The sequence below is a fragment of the Archocentrus centrarchus genome, chromosome 8 (genome assembly GCF_007364275.1).
Source record: "Archocentrus centrarchus isolate MPI-CPG fArcCen1 chromosome 8, fArcCen1, whole genome shotgun sequence".
NCBI lineage: Eukaryota > Metazoa > Chordata > Actinopteri > Cichliformes > Cichlidae > Archocentrus > Archocentrus centrarchus.
In genome coordinates this window covers 15,670,740-15,689,968 of record NC_044353.1, presented here as the reverse complement: position 1 = coordinate 15,689,968, position 19,229 = coordinate 15,670,740, and the positions used below count along the sequence as shown (strand labels likewise).

General features: G+C 35.7%; 2 protein-coding genes across 2 annotated transcripts in view; both read right to left on the bottom strand.

Annotated features, from left to right (window-relative positions):
- Positions 1-19,229, bottom strand: part of LOC115783986 (serine/threonine-protein kinase pim-1-like) — a 1,015,907-nt gene that overhangs the window by 165,071 nt on the left and 831,607 nt on the right. The gene's annotated exons all lie outside the window — the stretch shown is intronic.
- Positions 917-19,229, bottom strand: part of LOC115783988 (immunoglobulin mu heavy chain-like) — a 295,581-nt gene continuing 277,268 nt past the window's right edge. The window contains exons 4-7 of the mRNA XM_030735027.1: positions 3,147-3,443; positions 2,030-2,359; positions 1,608-1,925; positions 917-1,424 (exon numbers count right to left, since the gene is read on the bottom strand). Of these exons, the coding sequence (XP_030590887.1) occupies positions 1,036-1,424; positions 1,608-1,925; positions 2,030-2,359; positions 3,147-3,443 (1,334 nt within the window). The 3' untranslated portion in view covers positions 917-1,035. The remainder of the gene's footprint in view (positions 1,425-1,607; positions 1,926-2,029; positions 2,360-3,146; positions 3,444-19,229) is intronic.

Sequence of the window (19,229 nt, the reverse complement as noted above, 5' to 3'; positions counted from 1 at the left end):
ATTTTATGATTATGGTTTTCTATTGTGATTACGCGCTTAATAAATATGTTCTGTCATGCTACTCATGCTAAAAGTTTTTTTTTTCACTTACTGTTGTTGCTTGAATTCACAAAGTTGTCTTCTTCTCATTGAGGTAAATTTATACAAAGCACCAACATATCAACTTCTGATTACCTTGATAAAAGTGGTTCCAAAAATTAACAGCAGAGTGATGAGGAAGAGGAGGATGAAGACGATGGCTACACTTGTTATGTTATCTTGTTCTCCGTCCACAGAGTCCAGGATGATGAAATTGTGACCTAGAAAGAAAATTTTTCTTTGAAACATAGTTTGCAAGACAATAACTTATAGATTCTGTTTATTTCCCCTTGTAAATACATATCGTTTGACCTCACATGCCATAGTAAATTTAATCAGTGTCAGTTAGTCAGCCAATCCAGTTAGAACATAAAACCAAAGAAAACATAAATAATTGGTGCATGTTGAGTGACTACACTATAGAAATAAATAGTGTATTTTCAGACCTACAATCCTGACTTGCTTTTGAAAGACTCTGGTATTGTTAAATTTGTACATTTATCCCTTGACTGGGAGATGAAAAGATTTGTGTTAAAGAATCTGTCTTTTAGAGGTGCAAGACCCAGTAGAGGAAACACAGGCACACAAAGACAAGTCACGGAAACAATGTTAATGCACTATCTGCATGTGAAATGAACACAGACTGTTGCCTAAATTGTTAATTTTCTGAAGCGGTTGTGGAATATGTGATGCAGAAAATTTTGTTGTCACTGTGTGATAGACAATGCTACTATCTACATCTAATGTATGCAATGTTAGGATAGCACTGTGACTGTATGATAAACACAAAATCCTTTTAAATGGAGACATGAACTACATATAACAAACATCAACAGAGTTGCAAAGTGTTTTTTTTTTATTTTGAATCTGCATTAAAACACACAAACACAATGTCATATCACAAACAACAAACATTAAACAACAAGTAACAGGAGACACAGAGACATGAAATGACATCTACTGGGCCTTGCACGTTTCAGGGATGTTCATGTTGAGGTTGACGAGGTTGGTATTTTCAAATGTTTTGTACCCAGTGGACCTGACAATAGCTTGAGTTGTGTTGACCACAGATTCGTGGTACACTACACAGTTATAGACGGCATCAGGCCTTTTCCACTGGTCCAGGCTGACAAACAACTGGCTGTAAGCAGAATAGCTTCCTTTGGTTTCAATAGGTTCTGTGGTACTAAATGCAGATGAGTCTGCTTCATCGTCATTCACAAGCCAGGACACATAAACATCCTTAGGGAAGAAGTCTTTCACAAAGCAAGTCAGGGTCACCATTTTTTTGCTAGTGTGTTCTAATGGAGGCAGCATAAAAACTGAAGGACGCTCAAGTCGTTGTCCTGTAAGCATCAGAGAACATGAGAGACTTTATGACACACATAAATGAACCTAAATAATACTGGGAATCTGTGCAAGAGAAGAAACAACAACAACAATGCACACACAGACACACTGATTGATTTCAAGATGGCAATAAGGAGTAAACAGGCTCACAGTAAACAGTTTCTGAATAATTTTCTTACCGAATCTCCTTGTATAAGTTCTCGTCATTGGCTCCAGCAAATCGTCGTGGTGAACAAGACAAGTGCGTTCCACACCCCTGGCCCATTCGTCAAAGGTGATGTCAATTTCAGACTTGTATGTCTTCCCATTGCCATTGACTTTAGTCATTGGATTGCCTAATACATCTCTTCCATCCTCTCTCTCCCAAGTTATACTGAGTCCTTTATTTTCTGCTGTGACTTTACATGTCACAGTTCCTTTTTTATGTAAAAGCATGCTCTTAGTTGTGGGGCCGATGAGATCTACCTTCACATTATCTGTAGGACATGATACAGGACCTAAGTAAAGAAGCAATGAACAGTTATTGAATACAATCTTTTACAAAACCATGGGGGAAAATACATGTACAGTTCTTTTAAAAGGAAAAGTATCAGTTACTCACCTCTGCAATCTTTGCAAGGCACAGATTTATTCAAAGACTGATTTTCTCCTCCGTCAAACAGACATGAAAATTCAGTGTTTCCATCCAAGTCATTGGAATTTACTGTGAGAACACTCACTGCATTATACACGACCTCATTTTCATTCAGTTGTATCTGTTCTGAAACTGTACTGATCATATCTTTTTTGCTGGTGATGTCCACTCCATTTTTCTGCCATGTTATCGTATGTTTCTTTGGTGCAAACTCTTTGGCAAAGCAGGAGATGGTACAGCTGCCGTCCTCATCAGAATGCGAAAAGACTTTAAGAGTTGCATTCTTACGAAACGGCACTGAAAAACAAAGATATACACAAATATATGTATGCAGAAGCAGGGATATATATATATATATATATATAAATATATATGCAGAAGCTGAGGTAAACATTGTGCTACAGTGTTTATATTACATAGATCTTGTTTGTAAACAGTTTTATTTATTTAAATCTGAAATAAAATTTGATTTCCATAGACAAAAAAAAATTAAATAACTGAACAGCAGAGCGTCAGTGCTCACTTCTGCATATACATTGACTGGCAAGCAAACACAGACTTAATGTTAATGTTAATTAGGTTAATAATCAATGCGCAATGGCAGTGGAGGGACACAGGCAGAAATTAGAAAGGATTAGAATAATGTAGATCGATGGAAAGAGGCACACAGTGCTATAATACTGTGTTTTTCTCAGAGAGGTGCTGAAGATGTACACTACATGAGTGAAAATTTTTTAAAAATTCTTCAAAAAAACCCCAACAAAAGCAAAAAAATTGAGATGAACTAGATAACAATTATTAGAAGTAGCAATCAATAAGTGTAGGTCATTAATACTTTACTAGCAATTTAATTATTTGCTGCACAAAAAAACTAAACTAAACAAAAAGTCCAACTTGTACTGAGTAAGGGTTATGTATTTTTATAACCATAACATGCCAATTTAATGGCTATTGTTTCTTGTCAGACTGCTTATACCTTTTAAATTCTTTACTTTAAAAATGTTATCAGTGCTTTTATGTAAACATATTAGAAGTCAAATGAACCAAGAAAAAGTAATTAAATATGACGTAGCAGGAGTCTTACCTATTTTTCTGATATCAGCCTGTGCATTCCCAGCAGCATGATTCGCAACACACTGGAAATTCTGTCTTGCATCCCAGTCCTGTCTCCTCACTCGGACTTGAGTGACTCCAGTATAAACATCGCCCTTCTGTGCTGCAGGGTACTGAATGAAGTCCTCCAAGGCAGTGCCGCCTTTGTTCCATGAGAAAGTCACTGAAGAAGGGTTAAAGCCGGTGGCAAGGCAGCCAAGAGTGACCATCTCTCCGCTCTCAGAGCCACATGGTATCAGAGGAAACACAGTTGGTCCAGTTGAAGAGGCTAATAAAAGTGAAACAACAGTAATTAATGAACCAAAATTGAAATATAACAATGAAACAAACATTTTAAACTAGAATTGGTTAAAGAGAAATCAAACGAGCCGACTGTGTTGTATAATAAAGCCCATAATAAAATACTTCTTAATTGTTCTCTGCAACATTTATTCAGAGGCTATTTGTCCACCAACCTCCCTCAGTTCTATTATATATTATAAGCTTCCCTCTTTGTTAGTCTGCAGTAAAACATTTCAAATGCAGAACATCAACAAAAAATAATTTGTTCAAAAAAATTCAATAAAGAATGGCATAAATCTGTAAATGTCTTTTCACAATGTTGATGGAAAATTCTTACAAAAAGACAATAAATTTAATCCTGTCTCAGCAGCCGTGTTTGAGATTAAATGGTGTTCTTACCTGATGAAACGATGACTGCTTTCCCCAATAGTCAAAAGCACAGTACTGACTCTACATTGTTCTTAAAAAAAAGGCTAAAATACTAACAATGCACAAAAAAGTAAACTTTAACATTTATTAATCTCACTATAACTTGTATACTATGCAGGTTTAAAATTAAAAATAGACTAATTATATCTGATCACAGTGTTATCGCCTTTGGTTTCAATACATTTTCTGAGTATTTTAAAGCCCATTTGTGGTACTTAATGCAGTCTTTTCACACAAAAATCTTTGACTTTGATTTTAGAGATTATTTAGCACAAAATGATTATTATTAATTTTTTTTACAGATCAGGCTACAAAAACTGTTGATATAATTATTTACATTAATAAACTTCTCCCTATGGTTGTACCCATGTGAAAATAATGACATTATATTGTAGTGGAGGGATGAGAATTTTCTCTCTTTAGTTAGAAATATAACAATTCATACCTGAGGTGACGGTGACCATCGTGCCTTTCCCCCAGTAGTCAAAACCGTAGTCACAGTCTAACAAGTTATGCACCACTTCATACAAAAACCTTTCCACCTTATAATAATCTACTATCTCATATATTCTCCTTATTGTTTGCAAATAGAAAATCAGAAGATTAAACAAAACCTGATTTCACCACCAACATTTAAACTAAGACTGCAAATTATAACACATTTATTTTGCAGTATTCTAGAAATGAACGCACTGAATTTTCTCACAACCACAATATTTCTTTAAAATATCACAGTTTTAAAATCCAAATTTTAACATTAAACAGAAAGAATTAGATCATCTTACCTGATGTGACTGTAACCGTTGTACCTTTCCCCCAGTAGTCGAAAGCCCAGTTATCACAGTTAACAGAGTCTTTTTGCACCTCTCACAAAAACTAACTTCTGTGAAACTCTGTTAATTTTGAATCATTCTAAGCTTAATATTTAGTTATATAATTATGTTCCAATATAATCAAAGAGAAAGAACCACAAGGGTTAGGTTTTCGCAAATTCTTTGTCACATTACATATAATTAAATGGGAAAATAGGAATTTAGCTTTTAAAATAAATATAAAAATTCATACTTGAAGCGACAGTGACCACCGTTCCATTTCCACAGTAGTCAAAGTCGCGGTAACAGGATAAAGAATTATTCACCACTCAATATAAAAATTTGTTCCTATATTTCTACATTTTCCATCTTAATTATAATAAAACGGTATCTTCTCGTTGTTTGCAAATAGAAATTCAGACACCTCAATAAAACCTAATTTTTAACCAGTTTAAACTGAGCGTACAGATTATGAACTCACAGTATTTTAGTAATTAATATGTGTCAATATATGAAAACATTAATATTCATAGAAAAAAAAACACTTTTTGAATTTAAATCTCAACATTAAGAAGAAGAAATTCGATCGTCTTACCTGATGTGACAGTGACCATTGTGCCTTTACCCCAGTAGTCAAAAGCGTTGTCACAGTGTAAAATTTCAACATATCCGACATACAAAAACGACCACCTCAGAGTCGAACATATCCAAATTAAATCTGACATTTTTAACATTATTATGTCGGAAAGCTCCTCTTACCTGATGTGACAGTGACCATTGTTCCTTTTCCCCAGTAGTCAAAAGCATCGTCACAGTGTGAGAAATCAACACATCCAACATACAAAAACAAGCACCCTAAAGACTCGGCTGGAGCCACTGAGGTCCAAATAAATAAATAAATAAATAAAACTATATGAAGACAAAAGTCTTTTTTTTTCCTTTTACCTGTTGTGACAGTGACCGTGGTTCCTTTCCCCCAGTAGTCAAAAGCACCGTCACAGTGTGAGACATCAACACATTCAACATACAAAAACTACCCCTTTTAAAATACTGTTGCTGTTACTGAGGTCTAAATATAAAGAATTAGAAAGTGTTATTACGCTACATACAAAGACAAAAACACTTATTATTATTTTTTACCTGATGTGACAGTCACGGTTGTTCCTTTTCCCCAGTAGTCAAAGTAGTAATCACAGTGACAGATTTCAATTGCACTTTAATGCAAAAAATATTTTGCCGGCCTCTTGTGTAATCTAACACATGATTACACCTAACGGATAAACTGTTACCCATCATTTACACAGCTGTTTTACTTTTTCTTGCAGATCCCATTAGGCACAAAATATATCCAAGATTTCATTTAATACTATAAATAAGCAGTTAAATATAGGATTGACTTAACTGAAATTAAATGACATTATTACTTACCAGAAGTTACTGAGACTTGTGTTCCTTTCCCCCAGTAGTCAAAGGCATAACCATAGCTGTCACAGTGATCTGTTAGAGTCTGCTTCTAATACAAATACTTATTTAATTTAATCCAAAGGGTTCAGGTTTCACAGACAAAACAATTCCCACTGTACTCTTTATTAGCAGCATCCCTTGAGATAACCATTTCCTGTGGTCTGGGTTATGTAAAAGTTGGTATTTTGCCAGCAGTTTGTAAGCACTTCCTCTTTATCAGACTCTTTTGGCAGCTCCAGTCACAGCAACCACATACAGCCAGTATGAGATAATGTTACTGACAGAGTTTTGTTGCCCTAAAGGCCATGTATATGTTTTAATACTGAACAGTCAGTACTTGTTTTTGGTTTAACTCAAACTTGCTTGATGTAGGTGAACATTCTCCTCTGTTTTAGTAAGGAATTATGAATTATAAAATTTAGCTTTTAATGTTAAATCAGGTGGTCATACGGTGGCCCTGAGATACGGTGGCCCTGAGAGGCCAAATGCACTGCAATATAAGAGCCACCGTATGATCGTTTGTTTAGTTGCTGTTTCAGAGCAGGAATGATGAGCAAGATTCCCTTAAATCTGTCATCAAAATAAAGTGCTATGCATCTTGAAGAAGATGCTGTTGTATCAATTTGTTGTGGAATGCTGTAGAGCAGTGGCACAGTCAGATTTGCAGAAATGCAAAAGGAGATGAAAGACACCTAGAGAAAAAAAAAAGGTTATTAAGACAGTTTGGGCCAGATTATAGAACTTTTTGCAACCAGCTAGTATGAGACCTCATTATGAAACCCATCAGGCATAGAACATGTTTTGGGTTCGTTTGCTGTAACGCATTTTCATATACATAACATAAGTTATTTTTTCCTAGTTGTCTGTTTTGAGTATAATGTGCAATGTACAAAATCCGCAATGCGAGGCGCCACACAGTTCTTATCATTATTGAAGAATGTGATTAATGATTTCAGATGCCTTTGTTTAGACACTTTTGTTTCATCTACTAAGAAATTAGTCCCCAACAACATCCCCAGTTAAAAGGTGTTAAGATATGTGGTCATCATACGACAGTCAAACTGCAAACATAATTTTATAGAATATGATGCATTATAGAATATGATGAACAGAATATAAAGTATTTAAAATGAGGTCAGTCTTAAACATCTTCATCAGGAATATTAATCCTGATGGTGTAATGAAAAATTTGTGTTTCAACTCATCTAACATCTGTGTACTGTTGTAACATTCTTTAGACCAGGAAGCAGGTTTGCAGTCTCACACCTTTCTGCAGCTTCTCTCCTCCTGTCATCCCCCCAAAACCCCATCCCCATAGAGACTGTGTCTATTCCCAGACCACCAAAAAAATACAAAAACCACCAAAAATTCAATTAATAATAAAAATTAATAAGAACGAACAATATAGCTCTTCATTAGCCTGGAAAAAGAGTTTGTTGCTCTTTAAAAAAAAAAAAAAAAGCCCTCTGTAGAGCTCTGACATCTATTCACCACTGATTGAAGAAAACAAGAACATCTCTAGGTTTCTTTTCAGCACTGTAGCCAGGCTGACTAAGAGTCAGGGCTCTTTTAAAGTATTCCTTTGACCTTAGCTAGTAATGACTTCAGGAATTTCGTCACAAATAAAGGTTTAACCATTAGAGGAAAAATTATTCATAACCATCTCACAGACGTGTCTTTGTGTACAGCTACTTTCAATACTACTGATATTTATTTAGACTCTCTCTCTCTGTCTCTTTCTGAGTTAGCTTCAATAGTTACTTCCTCCAAGTCATCAATGTGTCTATTAGACCCCTACAGGTTTAGGTGCACTGTGCCTCAAACATCCAGGACGGTATGTAAATAAAATTAGATTTAACTGAATTCTACAAAGACGCTTTCTAATGACTGAACAACACAAGAGATTTACAATATGACCACAATGAATATGGAGCTTTTAAACATGCGTTTCTGTTGTCACCATGCTGTCCTGCCAACTTGTTGGGTTGGAATTCAACATTAAAATAGTTGATTGTCATTGTGTCAGGGAGAGATAGCTTGATTATAACACAAGTGAACAGAAAGTTTAAGATGGTTAACTTGGATTCACTGCTGGATGCATGCCAGTGGAACACACTACGGTGTTTGCTGTTTGTGATGAACTGGTGAAGCACAACAACACACAAACAACTGATTACATGACAGAAGACTCACCCAAAGAACGTGTTGAGTGAGCTGATGAACAGTTTGAGAAAAAGTAGCAGAGGGAGAGACAGGAAACTGAAAGGGTGTGCATACATAGTGTATATTGGACAAAAGGTAAATGTGCAGCCTTAGGGGCTCTCACTGACAACCAAAGCCAAAAGTTTTTTTACAGTTAATTAAAAATTGAACAAGATGATCAAGATTATATTTATCAGTGTACTGACAAAAAAACAACAATGAATTTTTATCCCTTCAGAGGGGTCAAATTGTTGCACATGTCAGTGAATTAATAATCTGTTCTACTTTTTTTTTTTGCATTTTTGGCCACAGCAGTTTTCATCATAGTGGAGAGAGACAGGAAATGGAGGAAAAATACAGGGGAAGACACACAGGCAAATTGGCGACAGGCCGGGACACGAACCCACGCCTCCCGCACCGCAACGCGGCATATGTATGTGGTCTCCGGCTTCACCACTAAGCCACCCAGGTGCCTGTAAGCTGTTCTACTTTTAAGCAGGCCTGCGATACCGGCACAAAAGTCCTGCTGAAATACCTCGCTGAGAATGGTCACAAGGCGAGCCTCTGCAAATTACAGTGGGCTTTGGAGAAAATGACCTATCTAGGCCATGAGACCATTTCATATAGTAAGTCCATCTCTCCAAAATGATTGCAGCAATCCGTGGAGAATGACAACGACCAGTGGCATTGTTCTCATTCTAACTGGACTCAGTAGAAGCAGGTCTTCCTCTTAGCTTGCAAGCAGTAGCAGCAGCTGAAAAAGCAGTTCTAGCTTCACATCCCCTTGTGGGCTATTCAGACTTTTGAGACCATTTTGCCATCATGTTCTGTGTTGCTAATCATTCTAGAGAAAAAAAAAAAAATCCATCCATTTTCTTCCGCTTATCCAGGGCCAGGTTGCAGGGGCAGCAGCCTAAGCAGAGAAGCCCAGTTTTCTGCACCTACAAATATGTGAAGGTCGACTTGGGTCAGAGTGGTGTACATTCTGTCATCAGAGAGTGAATGCAAAGGCCATGTGCAGATACCCGCATACCTTCTAATTATTTGTGACCTTGAGGACTTACTCATGATTCACTAGACTGCAGTACACCAACTACAAGGGTCTTTCAGTCGGATGCCATGTGAAAAGTATTGAAAACAAGAAACAAATAGTTGTCCATGTTGTAAGTAGGTACCCGAGAGTGCATCTGCAAGCAACAACCCTGGCCTTAATCCCACTGGCAGCACATCAGATTTGGTTTGTATGTTTGCATATTCAGTGGTTCTGATGTGAGCACGCTTGCACATGTGTCTGAATTGAGTTAAAAGTGAGAGGTCTGAAATGTATCAGGTCCTGTTTGTGTAAACAATTAAAAAATCCTCAAAACATTAAGAACGGGTTCAGTCTCTTGAACATGCACAGAACCATTCACTGACAGGCTGTCATGGTCCTGGGTCCTTATGACCTAATGTTTTTTGGTTTATGCTTTGTTTTGTATTGTATGTATCTTTTCTGGGTTTAGTTATGTTTGGATCTCTTGTGCCTTGTGTTTACCAGTGTTCAGTGTCTAGTCTGCGTCTCTGTTCCCTCGTTTGACTTCCTGTTGGTAGTCGTCTGGTCCCTGTGTGTTGTGTTCAGTTTTGCTTCCCCTTGTCTTGTCAGTGTAATTTGGTTCACCTGTGTTCCCAGCTGTTTCCACTCCTCTCATCAGCCCGTTTGTGTATTTAATTCCTGTGTTTTCTCTGCCTGTTGTTGTATCCTTGTCATTGTCTTGGTTGGTGGTGTTGTTGGTTCCTGCTGTGTGCGCATGTTTATCCCTTAGTTTGAGTCAAGTTTAGTTATTTTGTGGTTTGTACCACTGGCTCCTGACCAGTCCTGCTGTGCTTTGCACTCATGACTAAAACCAGATTTAATTTACTCCTGCCTATTTGAGTCCTGCTTTGGGGTTTTCTGCCTTGCCTGACGCAGCAGTGCATGACAGAGGCTCTCTACGGTCTTCCTTCAGGCTTGTGTTGTCCTTGTTGCCAGATCTAGACTCATGATATACCTCCATGCTTGATTACATCTAACCTTACCTTTTTGGAGACTGTAGCTTGAAGTACTCACTGTAGTGCAAAAAAGGATTCAAAGATATAAAACCTTCCATTGTTAACTAACAAGCTAAGTAAAATCAGATTTTATGTTAGTCTCTAAGACAAAATGAGAAGCTTCACGTAAAAATAGCTTTGGATCATAATTGCAGTATAGGTGAAAATCTTGATTGTCAGTAAATGAGGTAATGAAATTTCTTATAAAAGATTTTACCTGATTTACTGACAATCAAGATTTTACACAATAGTGTAAAACTTGCTTTTGATACATATGCATATGTATCACAGAACAAAACTATTCTAGGGAGTCTTGAATCTGTAATGAATCACGAGTGCCTGGTAAGTTCAAAACATTACTATGGAGAAGAAAGGGTTAATCGTCTGACTCCCAAGTCACTAGCTTGTTCTCACCATAATATTAAAGTGGACAAATACAGTACATTACTACAGGTTGCTTATATCAACCCAGTAACCAAATGGTTAGAGCTGGTTTACAGTATACAGATTTAACTGGTGCTACTAACACAATTTAACAGTTTTTCAGTGAACAAAACAGATTTTTAATGAATGTTCTGCATTTTTTTGGGCTGGATAACATGTCTGACATTGAGCACTGACAGTGACACACTCTTTTTTTTGTTTTTCCTGCTCTCAGTGGAGACGGACATGTTTTTTCTCTTCTCTCCAACCTTCCCTATCTACCCCTGCTTTCTTCTGCTTTGCTGCTTAGAGCGTCTCTTCACACATCCCTGAACTGGAAATTAAATTCTGGATCTGGTCAGCTGGTCTCTCAACACTATTGATGGTCAAATTCTCATCACGAGGAGATTGGGAGAAGGGGAACCCTCTTTCCTCTGGTCCGACTACATAACTGGCTGGCTATGCTATGGATTCCTGTGGGGATGGAAGATAACGTTCCTGGCTGCACTGTGTGGACGTGGCATATATATTGATACCAGGATTTTTCCCGAATTGGACCTGGAGATACCTGGTTTCCGGGCAGCTGTTCAGGCCCTAGTAAGGCTGCCTATGAGGGATGCAGAAACAGTACAAACTCAATCAGACTCAGTAGAACTGAATCAAAGTGGATTACATCTGGAGGAGTGTTGGAGTGTCTGTTTCTGCGTGGCGGAGTAGAACCAAAAATTCGGATGATTGGATTTCTGAGAGGTAACCAGAAAACTGTCTGTCAGCAAATAGTTATGACGGACTGAACCTAAACAATCACAGTATCCTGCTCGTCTCTGCTGGCAGCCCCTCCCCCACCCACCCTAGTGCTCTCCAGCTTTAAATGTGCTGCTGCTTTGCTGAGGTGTTTTTTGCAACCTTGTAAGGTGTTCATAATGAACACAGTACGAGATGATTTTTTTGAACCTTCCTATCCCAGTGTAGCTCTCTGTTTTCCTGCTAAAGGTAGCGCCGGAAAAACGGCTGCTTTTCCTCAGACCCCCCCCCCCTGTTTGTTTCTGTTGTTTGTATTTCTCTTGGATGGGTGTTCATTATATGTTTACATATAATGACAAAGTCTTCTTGTTCTTGTTGTCTAAGGGGTCCTCATACTCATTTTAAAGTGGTATTAATCATCATTTCATTTTACCTGGTGTTAATCATTTCAGATGTGCTATTGTCTAAGGAAATGGTATTGTTACAATATTTCTTTTCAGATTGAAAGCATTCAAATACACTGTCTTTCTGCTGCTTTGTGTGTTACCATGAACTCTCATTGCTGAGCTTTTGACTGTCAGTCCAAAGTGTCAGTTTGTTAACTGGATGTGGAAACACCTGTTGTGGTGAAGATTGCTTCCTGTGTGTTGCAATAATAGTAATCAGAAAGGATGCTGTTTGCAAGTCTGAAAATGTCCCTGACAGTATATTGTTATGAAACTGTAGTTTTCATGACAGTATACATTTAAAGTAAACATTAACTATAAATAAAGTGATGCAGATAACATTTAAAAATGGTTAATTTAAAGTGACAACGTTTGGTGAAGTGTAATTTATAAAGATCTACATGCTAATCTTATGAAGGCAAAGGAAACTATAAATTTCAAGCTCATGATGTTGGTATAAGAAAACATCCCTTAGAACATTTCTGTTGGACACATGCCAATCTGACAGGATGATGAGGCTTTACATTGGTTGGAATGATGTGAATTTTGTCATCCAACTATTAACTATTTTACGTTTATTTTACTAGTAACTATTTTACATGAATTCACAGTCAACTCCAAGGGCATTAGAAAACTGTATAAAAAGAACTATTCAATTCAATTCAATTTTATTTATATAGCGCCAAATCACAACAAACTGTCGCCTCAAGGCACTTTGTATTGTGGGTAAAGACCCTACTCGTACTACTACTACTGGTGACCCTGTGCAGGTTGACCTTAGTTTTTGTCATAGGATGTATCGCTGTTGTGGTGCTCATACTGCACTGTGACTGAATGCTGTACAAAAACTTCACCTTGTACATCAGCTGTCATGACACATCACATTTGCTGTAACTTTAAAAACTTCTTACATTAATTTAATAACATTTTTTTATGTCTGTGTGTCAGTTTATTAACTATATGAACTGGAACTCTTGGCTGGTCAGTTAGACCAGCTGAGAGATGCAGGGGAGGGGAGAGGGAGGACTGGGTTTCTCCACTTGGGCCGCTGCCCCCACGACCCAGATAAGTAGAGGAAAAATTGAAGTCTAGGGATCTGGAATTTTTTTTTCTATTTTTTTTTTTTAAAAGACGTAGCAACTTTGTTATTTAGTTGACAGGTTTTTGTATTGCCTTCTAACACTGTGAGCCCCAGTTCCCACTATACACAGTGTGGCATTCTCCTACAAAAACCTTCACCTGGTAGGGTGCACAAGTCAGTGTTTTTCACTTTTCAGTTAACACATTTATATTTGTTTTATGGATATATTTTACAGTATAACTAATCATGCTGCAATTCATTTAAAATGTTACAGCTGAAAGCTTATTTTTTTGCATTAACCTTTAAAATGATATTTGCTTTATTAATGCAACAACAATTATTGATAAATAACTGTTTACATGAATGCTCAGGAAGTTGTATCAGTTGAAAGATTTTGGCATCAAAATGACATTTATGGTAAATATACCTTATTAAATTTGAAACATTTTTGCCTTTCACATCGTTTTCTGAGACACATACAGGAAACAGATGTCTTTACTCACTATTGTTTCTTTCTTTATCATTTTTAGTGGATGAGGTTTTTGTCATAGAATGCATCACAGTGGTTGCCATCGTACACCGTGGCTCAACCCCGTACAAAAATGTCACAGTGCATTCTGGCTATCATGAATTTATTACTTAAAGATTCTTCTTCTTAAAGATTTCTTCTAGAATTTTCCAAAGTTCATGTGGGGAAACAGCTAAAGTTCAGTTATCTTGGATACTTGTTTTATGGACCAGCATCGCGTCTTTCTCAGTGGAATGAGGTTTTCGACATAGTCTGTATCACTGTGGCCGTAATACTGCACTGTAATGCAGCCCCGTACAAAAACCACCATCTTATACCCATTAGCTTAAAACTACTTCTTAGTTGACCTAAGCCCGGGGGTCTGATTGATTGTTTCTGTTTTTAATTATCAGCATAAACATGGCATTTGTGAGAATTTAGAATTTAATTTCCTCTTCTATGTATTATCAGGCAAAACTAAGAGTGAAAAAACTGCAGAAACGTAATTTTTTTCTGCTCAATTAAAATGCAAATTAGACTAAGAAGCATCCTTATAAATGAATAGTGATCACTGTAATTAAACTTTTTCAAAAAATTGGACCACCGTCAGCATAAATAACCCCTTTCCATCTATATTAGACTGCGTAATGAGAGAGCAATGATTTCTGCATATTTTTCAGAATGACTACACTTACAAGATTTGGTATTTTATTTATTCATTCATTTTATTTATTGTTTTTATGACCTCACTACACTGCAAAAAAATTACTGAATTAACAAATGACAATGACCTAATCTGAATGAGAGAAGAGTGTAAAGATAATAAAGGTAGGTTATTTAACTTCAGTTTCTAATGATTATTTGTGAGATACTTGTGCAAACACAAGTATAATACTGCACATGAACATTAATTTCATTGACTACTAAAATTTCCTATAATTTTAATGTTTTATAAGTTTAAGAAATGATAAATAAACATAAGGGCTATTTACTCTTTTCTAAATGGGACTTTTTCAGTCAGTGAAATGTTGTATAAATATATTCTCTCTTTTCATAACAGCATGTGCCGTAGTTCAGTTTACAACTGTTTTTGTATTGTCATTTAACAGTGTGGATTCCACCACAGTGACACAGACTAATGAAAAAACCTTTGCCTCATAAGGTGCATGTCTAATATTTGGTACTGTCTGACTGCTTGTACCAAGCAGGGATCTATCTATCTATCTGTCTGTCTGTCTGTCTGTCTAATGTCCTTTTTTTCTACAATGCAGTAAGGACACAGAGGCTTTTTCTCAGAGCAGTGAGGTTTTTGTCACAGGATGCATCACTGTGGCTGTTATAGTACACTGTGGCTCAAGTCCATACAAAAACATCAGGCCACATGTCGCCTTTGTGATGACTAAATGCTTTAAGTAAACACTTTCATGTTACTTTAATCAAATCCATAGTGCCCGCTATCTTATGATGTTCTTTGTATTTCATCTTACAATAAAATAAATAATTTTTTTCCAGAACTGTTCTAGAAAATTTCCTTCTGTTGACCGTCTCCTTCAGACTCAAAAAGTCAGGCAGAATGAACCAATCTCCTCTTTTATGAGGCACAGTGACTTCCTGCACAAGTTCAAGTTTTTGCATTGGCAGATATCACTGTGGCCCCAGTTATGCACTCTGGTACAAAGGCATACAAAAACCTCTGACTGATACATACACTGTATACTGCCCTGCCAGTCTTTTTTTTTTTTTTTTTTTAGCTACCAACAAACCATAACAAATGAACAAATACAATATATATAGTTGGTGCCTTTAACTTTACATTAGTAATGATTAAATATGCTTCATGTGCATAATTGTATTTCATTCACATATGTTATATTATGAGTAGAAAAAATGACTTTTAAATGAATTTAGTTTTTAGATTTTTTTTATTCAAAATAGCTTAATCTTTTAATATATTTTTTATAATAAATATTTGTGCTCCTCTTTACCTTTCCATCATTAACATAATGTTAATTTTTTAGATTATTTTAATGTACAGTATGTAACACGACCGTTACTGAATGGGTTACAAAACAAAGAAAACAAAGTTCAAGTTCCTTTTATCTAAAGAAAACTTTCTTTTAGTCAGTAAAACCTTGTGAATATATATATATATATATATATATATATATATATATATATATATATATATATATATATATATAAAACACAGTGATCTTGAACCACAGTTCAGTTTAGATTAAGTTTTTGTATTGCCATATAACCGTGTGGGTCCCACCCCACAGTCACAGATAGTTATACAAAAACCTCGGGCATCAAGAAGCCATTTTTGCCACTCTGTGGATATTTTCTCTTTTTCTGACCAATCTCTGTAATGATCAGCAGTTTCTGAAATACTCAGATGAGCTTGTCTGGCACCAACAACCATGCCAGATTCAAAATAACTTAAATTACCTTTCTGATGCTTTGAACTTCAGCAGTTTGGCTTGACCATGCCTAAATGCACCGAGTTGCTGCTATGACTGGCTGAGTAGGAGGCCCAACACTAGAGGAAAAATAAGTCGGCAACATCCTTGCGACCATGAAAAAAATGGTGGTTGGTGAGTGATTGCATTTTTTTCTTTTTCTTTTCTGATTGCAAGTAGTTGTAGCAAACAAAATAAAATCCATGCACATCCTCCCCACTATGTGGGACACATGGTGGACCAACCAAAACAATGCAGCTCGCACATTGTAGTGCATTGCAATCAATCTCAGACAGAATCTCAGATAGATTACCAATTTTTTATCAACGTTGCTGACACAAATCATTTAGGACAAAAGCATGATGAGTTGTTTGGTTGTTTGTTGTTTTTCACATTTGAACACAGATTTCAATAGACAGAATTTTTTCATGCAGTGTTCTGTTAAATATAACCTTTCTTCAGAAATGTGTCAGAATACGCCAGTCTCTTATTTTATGATGCTCAGTGACTTTCTGCATACTTTTAGTTCAGGACAGGTTTTTGTATTGCCAGATGTCATTGTGGCTCCCACTGTATACACTGTTGCACACAGTCATACAAAAACCTCTGCCTGATACATGCACTGCATCGTGCATTGTCAGTTTTTTGCAAGATTTTTGGTAAGATTCTAGTTCATGAATGAATCTGTGGTCTATTCTCTTCTATTTTATTTATCTTCCTCTTATTATTATTATTATTATTATTATTATTATTATTATTATTATTATTATTATTATTAATTTTACATTTTGAATCCTATTTATTACGTATATGTTTTGAATCCCAGTTATTAACTAAGAGTAAAACACTTTTGGATACTTCAACCAGGCATTTTTTGTTGCCATTTAGAAGATGCTCATTCTTTCTTTAGAGACAACATAATGATCTCGTGTTTTTCTTTATGACAGCAGGTTTTTGTCACAGGATGAGTTACTGTGGCTGCTATACTGCACTGTGATGAAATCCTACACAAAAATGCCTCCCTGCAAACTGCCTGTAACACATATAGTTTTACCTGTTTAGTTTAACTTTCAGAATAGATTAAAAAACCTGAAAAAAATGATATATATTCCTATGTATATATATGACTATGTTTTTATTCTTTATCTAATTAGTATTTTCATGTATGCAGAATTCTTAAAAACATTCAGTATTCCTATTGTCATATTTTAATCAGAAAAAACTGCAAGCCTGGAGAAATGACACAAATGTATTTTAAATGAGGAAAACAGCTAAAACTAGTCATCTAGGAAAGGATATTTATACACATCTTTTCAGTTCTCTTATCCCAAGTCTTTAAGGAACTTCATTTACATCATCTTTACTGTAAATGGTCCAGTGAGTGTTTTGTGGAATGATTTTGTAGCTGTAACCCTTGTCATGCACATAGAAATGATGCTACAGTCAGTCATACACATCTAATATCGATAATTACTATGTGACATAATAATTATTTTATCAGTTTTCTTCTCTTCATTTTTGTAAATTCTCATTTTTTACAATCCAAAATGATCATTTCATTTTGATTGCACAACACTGATTAATAATAAAATCATACATTTTTTAAAATTAATTTTAGGATTTGCTGAAGAGCAGACTGTATAATAATGAAGGCTCCACTTATATTATTTGTTGCATTTATACACATTTGCTTTACAGTAGGAAGCCTGTGCCTTTCTTAAGGAGGTTTTTGTAGCTGAGTGGATCACTGTGGCCACCCCATACACTGTGGAATATAACAGTTCAAAAACCTAAGACACTGTGTAGCTGCCACCCATTACTTTACATAAACAAGAAAACAGATGCTCTATTATTTAAAAAATTTAAAATAAAGCACATTGTAGTGACCATTGTATATCAATAGTATGGATATAAATTCACATTGTTTAAAGGCAGGAGTCATTAATTTGAATTTTGATAAGCTTTTAACAGCTTTATTATAGGAATGACTATTGCTTAATTATTACTATTGTGTGCATCTTTGGAGTTATAGAAAACACAAAGATTTGTATTTCATTTTGTATTTTGTATTTACTGTGTATTAAAAATAACCAAAATCATTTCAGTTATTACTATGTTTATTTCTTTAAAAAAGTATGCATTTTTAAAATTAATTTTACCTAATTAGCGGTGAAAAATATCTTAATTTGTAAATAATTATGGCATATCACTGGGAACACTTATAACACTATTTATAAATATATAAATGATTAATTCGACTTTATATGACTTCATAGAGTAAATGGGGAAACAGCACATTCATAATGTATTTAATTTAACAATAATAATACGTAATAAAAAAAAAATCATATTATCATCAACCATTCATTGTGTTCATTCACTTAACAGGACCAGTAAAGTTAGAGACGGGTTTCAGGCCAGGGTTTTTGTTGTGGGGTTTACCACCGTGTTGTAACCACCATAATAACACAGTGATGGAAGCTCTTACCAAAACCTCCCCACTCTTGCCACACAGCAACAGTTTCTGACTTGTCACTGAGAACAATGGCATTTTCTTATTAAGATGCAACAAAAACACACGTTATTTTACAAATATTTAAGACATATTTAATATTTCTTACTTTACAGTTCTACCTGAATAATAGACTTAAATATTTTGTATGCTGTGTTTATGTTTGCGTCTCAGCACCAGCATTTCCTGGTGACCTTGAAATTACGTTCTTCAAAAAAAAACAACTTAAGCTTGTGTAACAGAAAAGCATTGATAATACATTAACCTCTGCATGATGAAAATCACATTTTGTGCACTTGTGTCCACATCTTTCAGTGAGCAGGCTCGCAGAGTTTCACACTCCATGGTTTTGTGCACATAAAGACCTGTGGATGGCGGCCTAAGCAAGGCTTTCATTTTTTAAAGGCTGTCTGTCTGTACAGAATACAGAAAGAAGGCAGCCCACAGATTTAGTTCAGTTTTTGCTCTTTCAGTTTCTCAGACTTGCAGCAACAGCAGGCTCTATATGCCTAATTGAGATTAAAAAAAAGTCAAACAAGAAATGTTTAATTTTTGCATTCAGTAAGTTTTTTTTTTGGTTTGTTTCCAAACACTGCTTCTATGAACTACATGAAACTCAAGT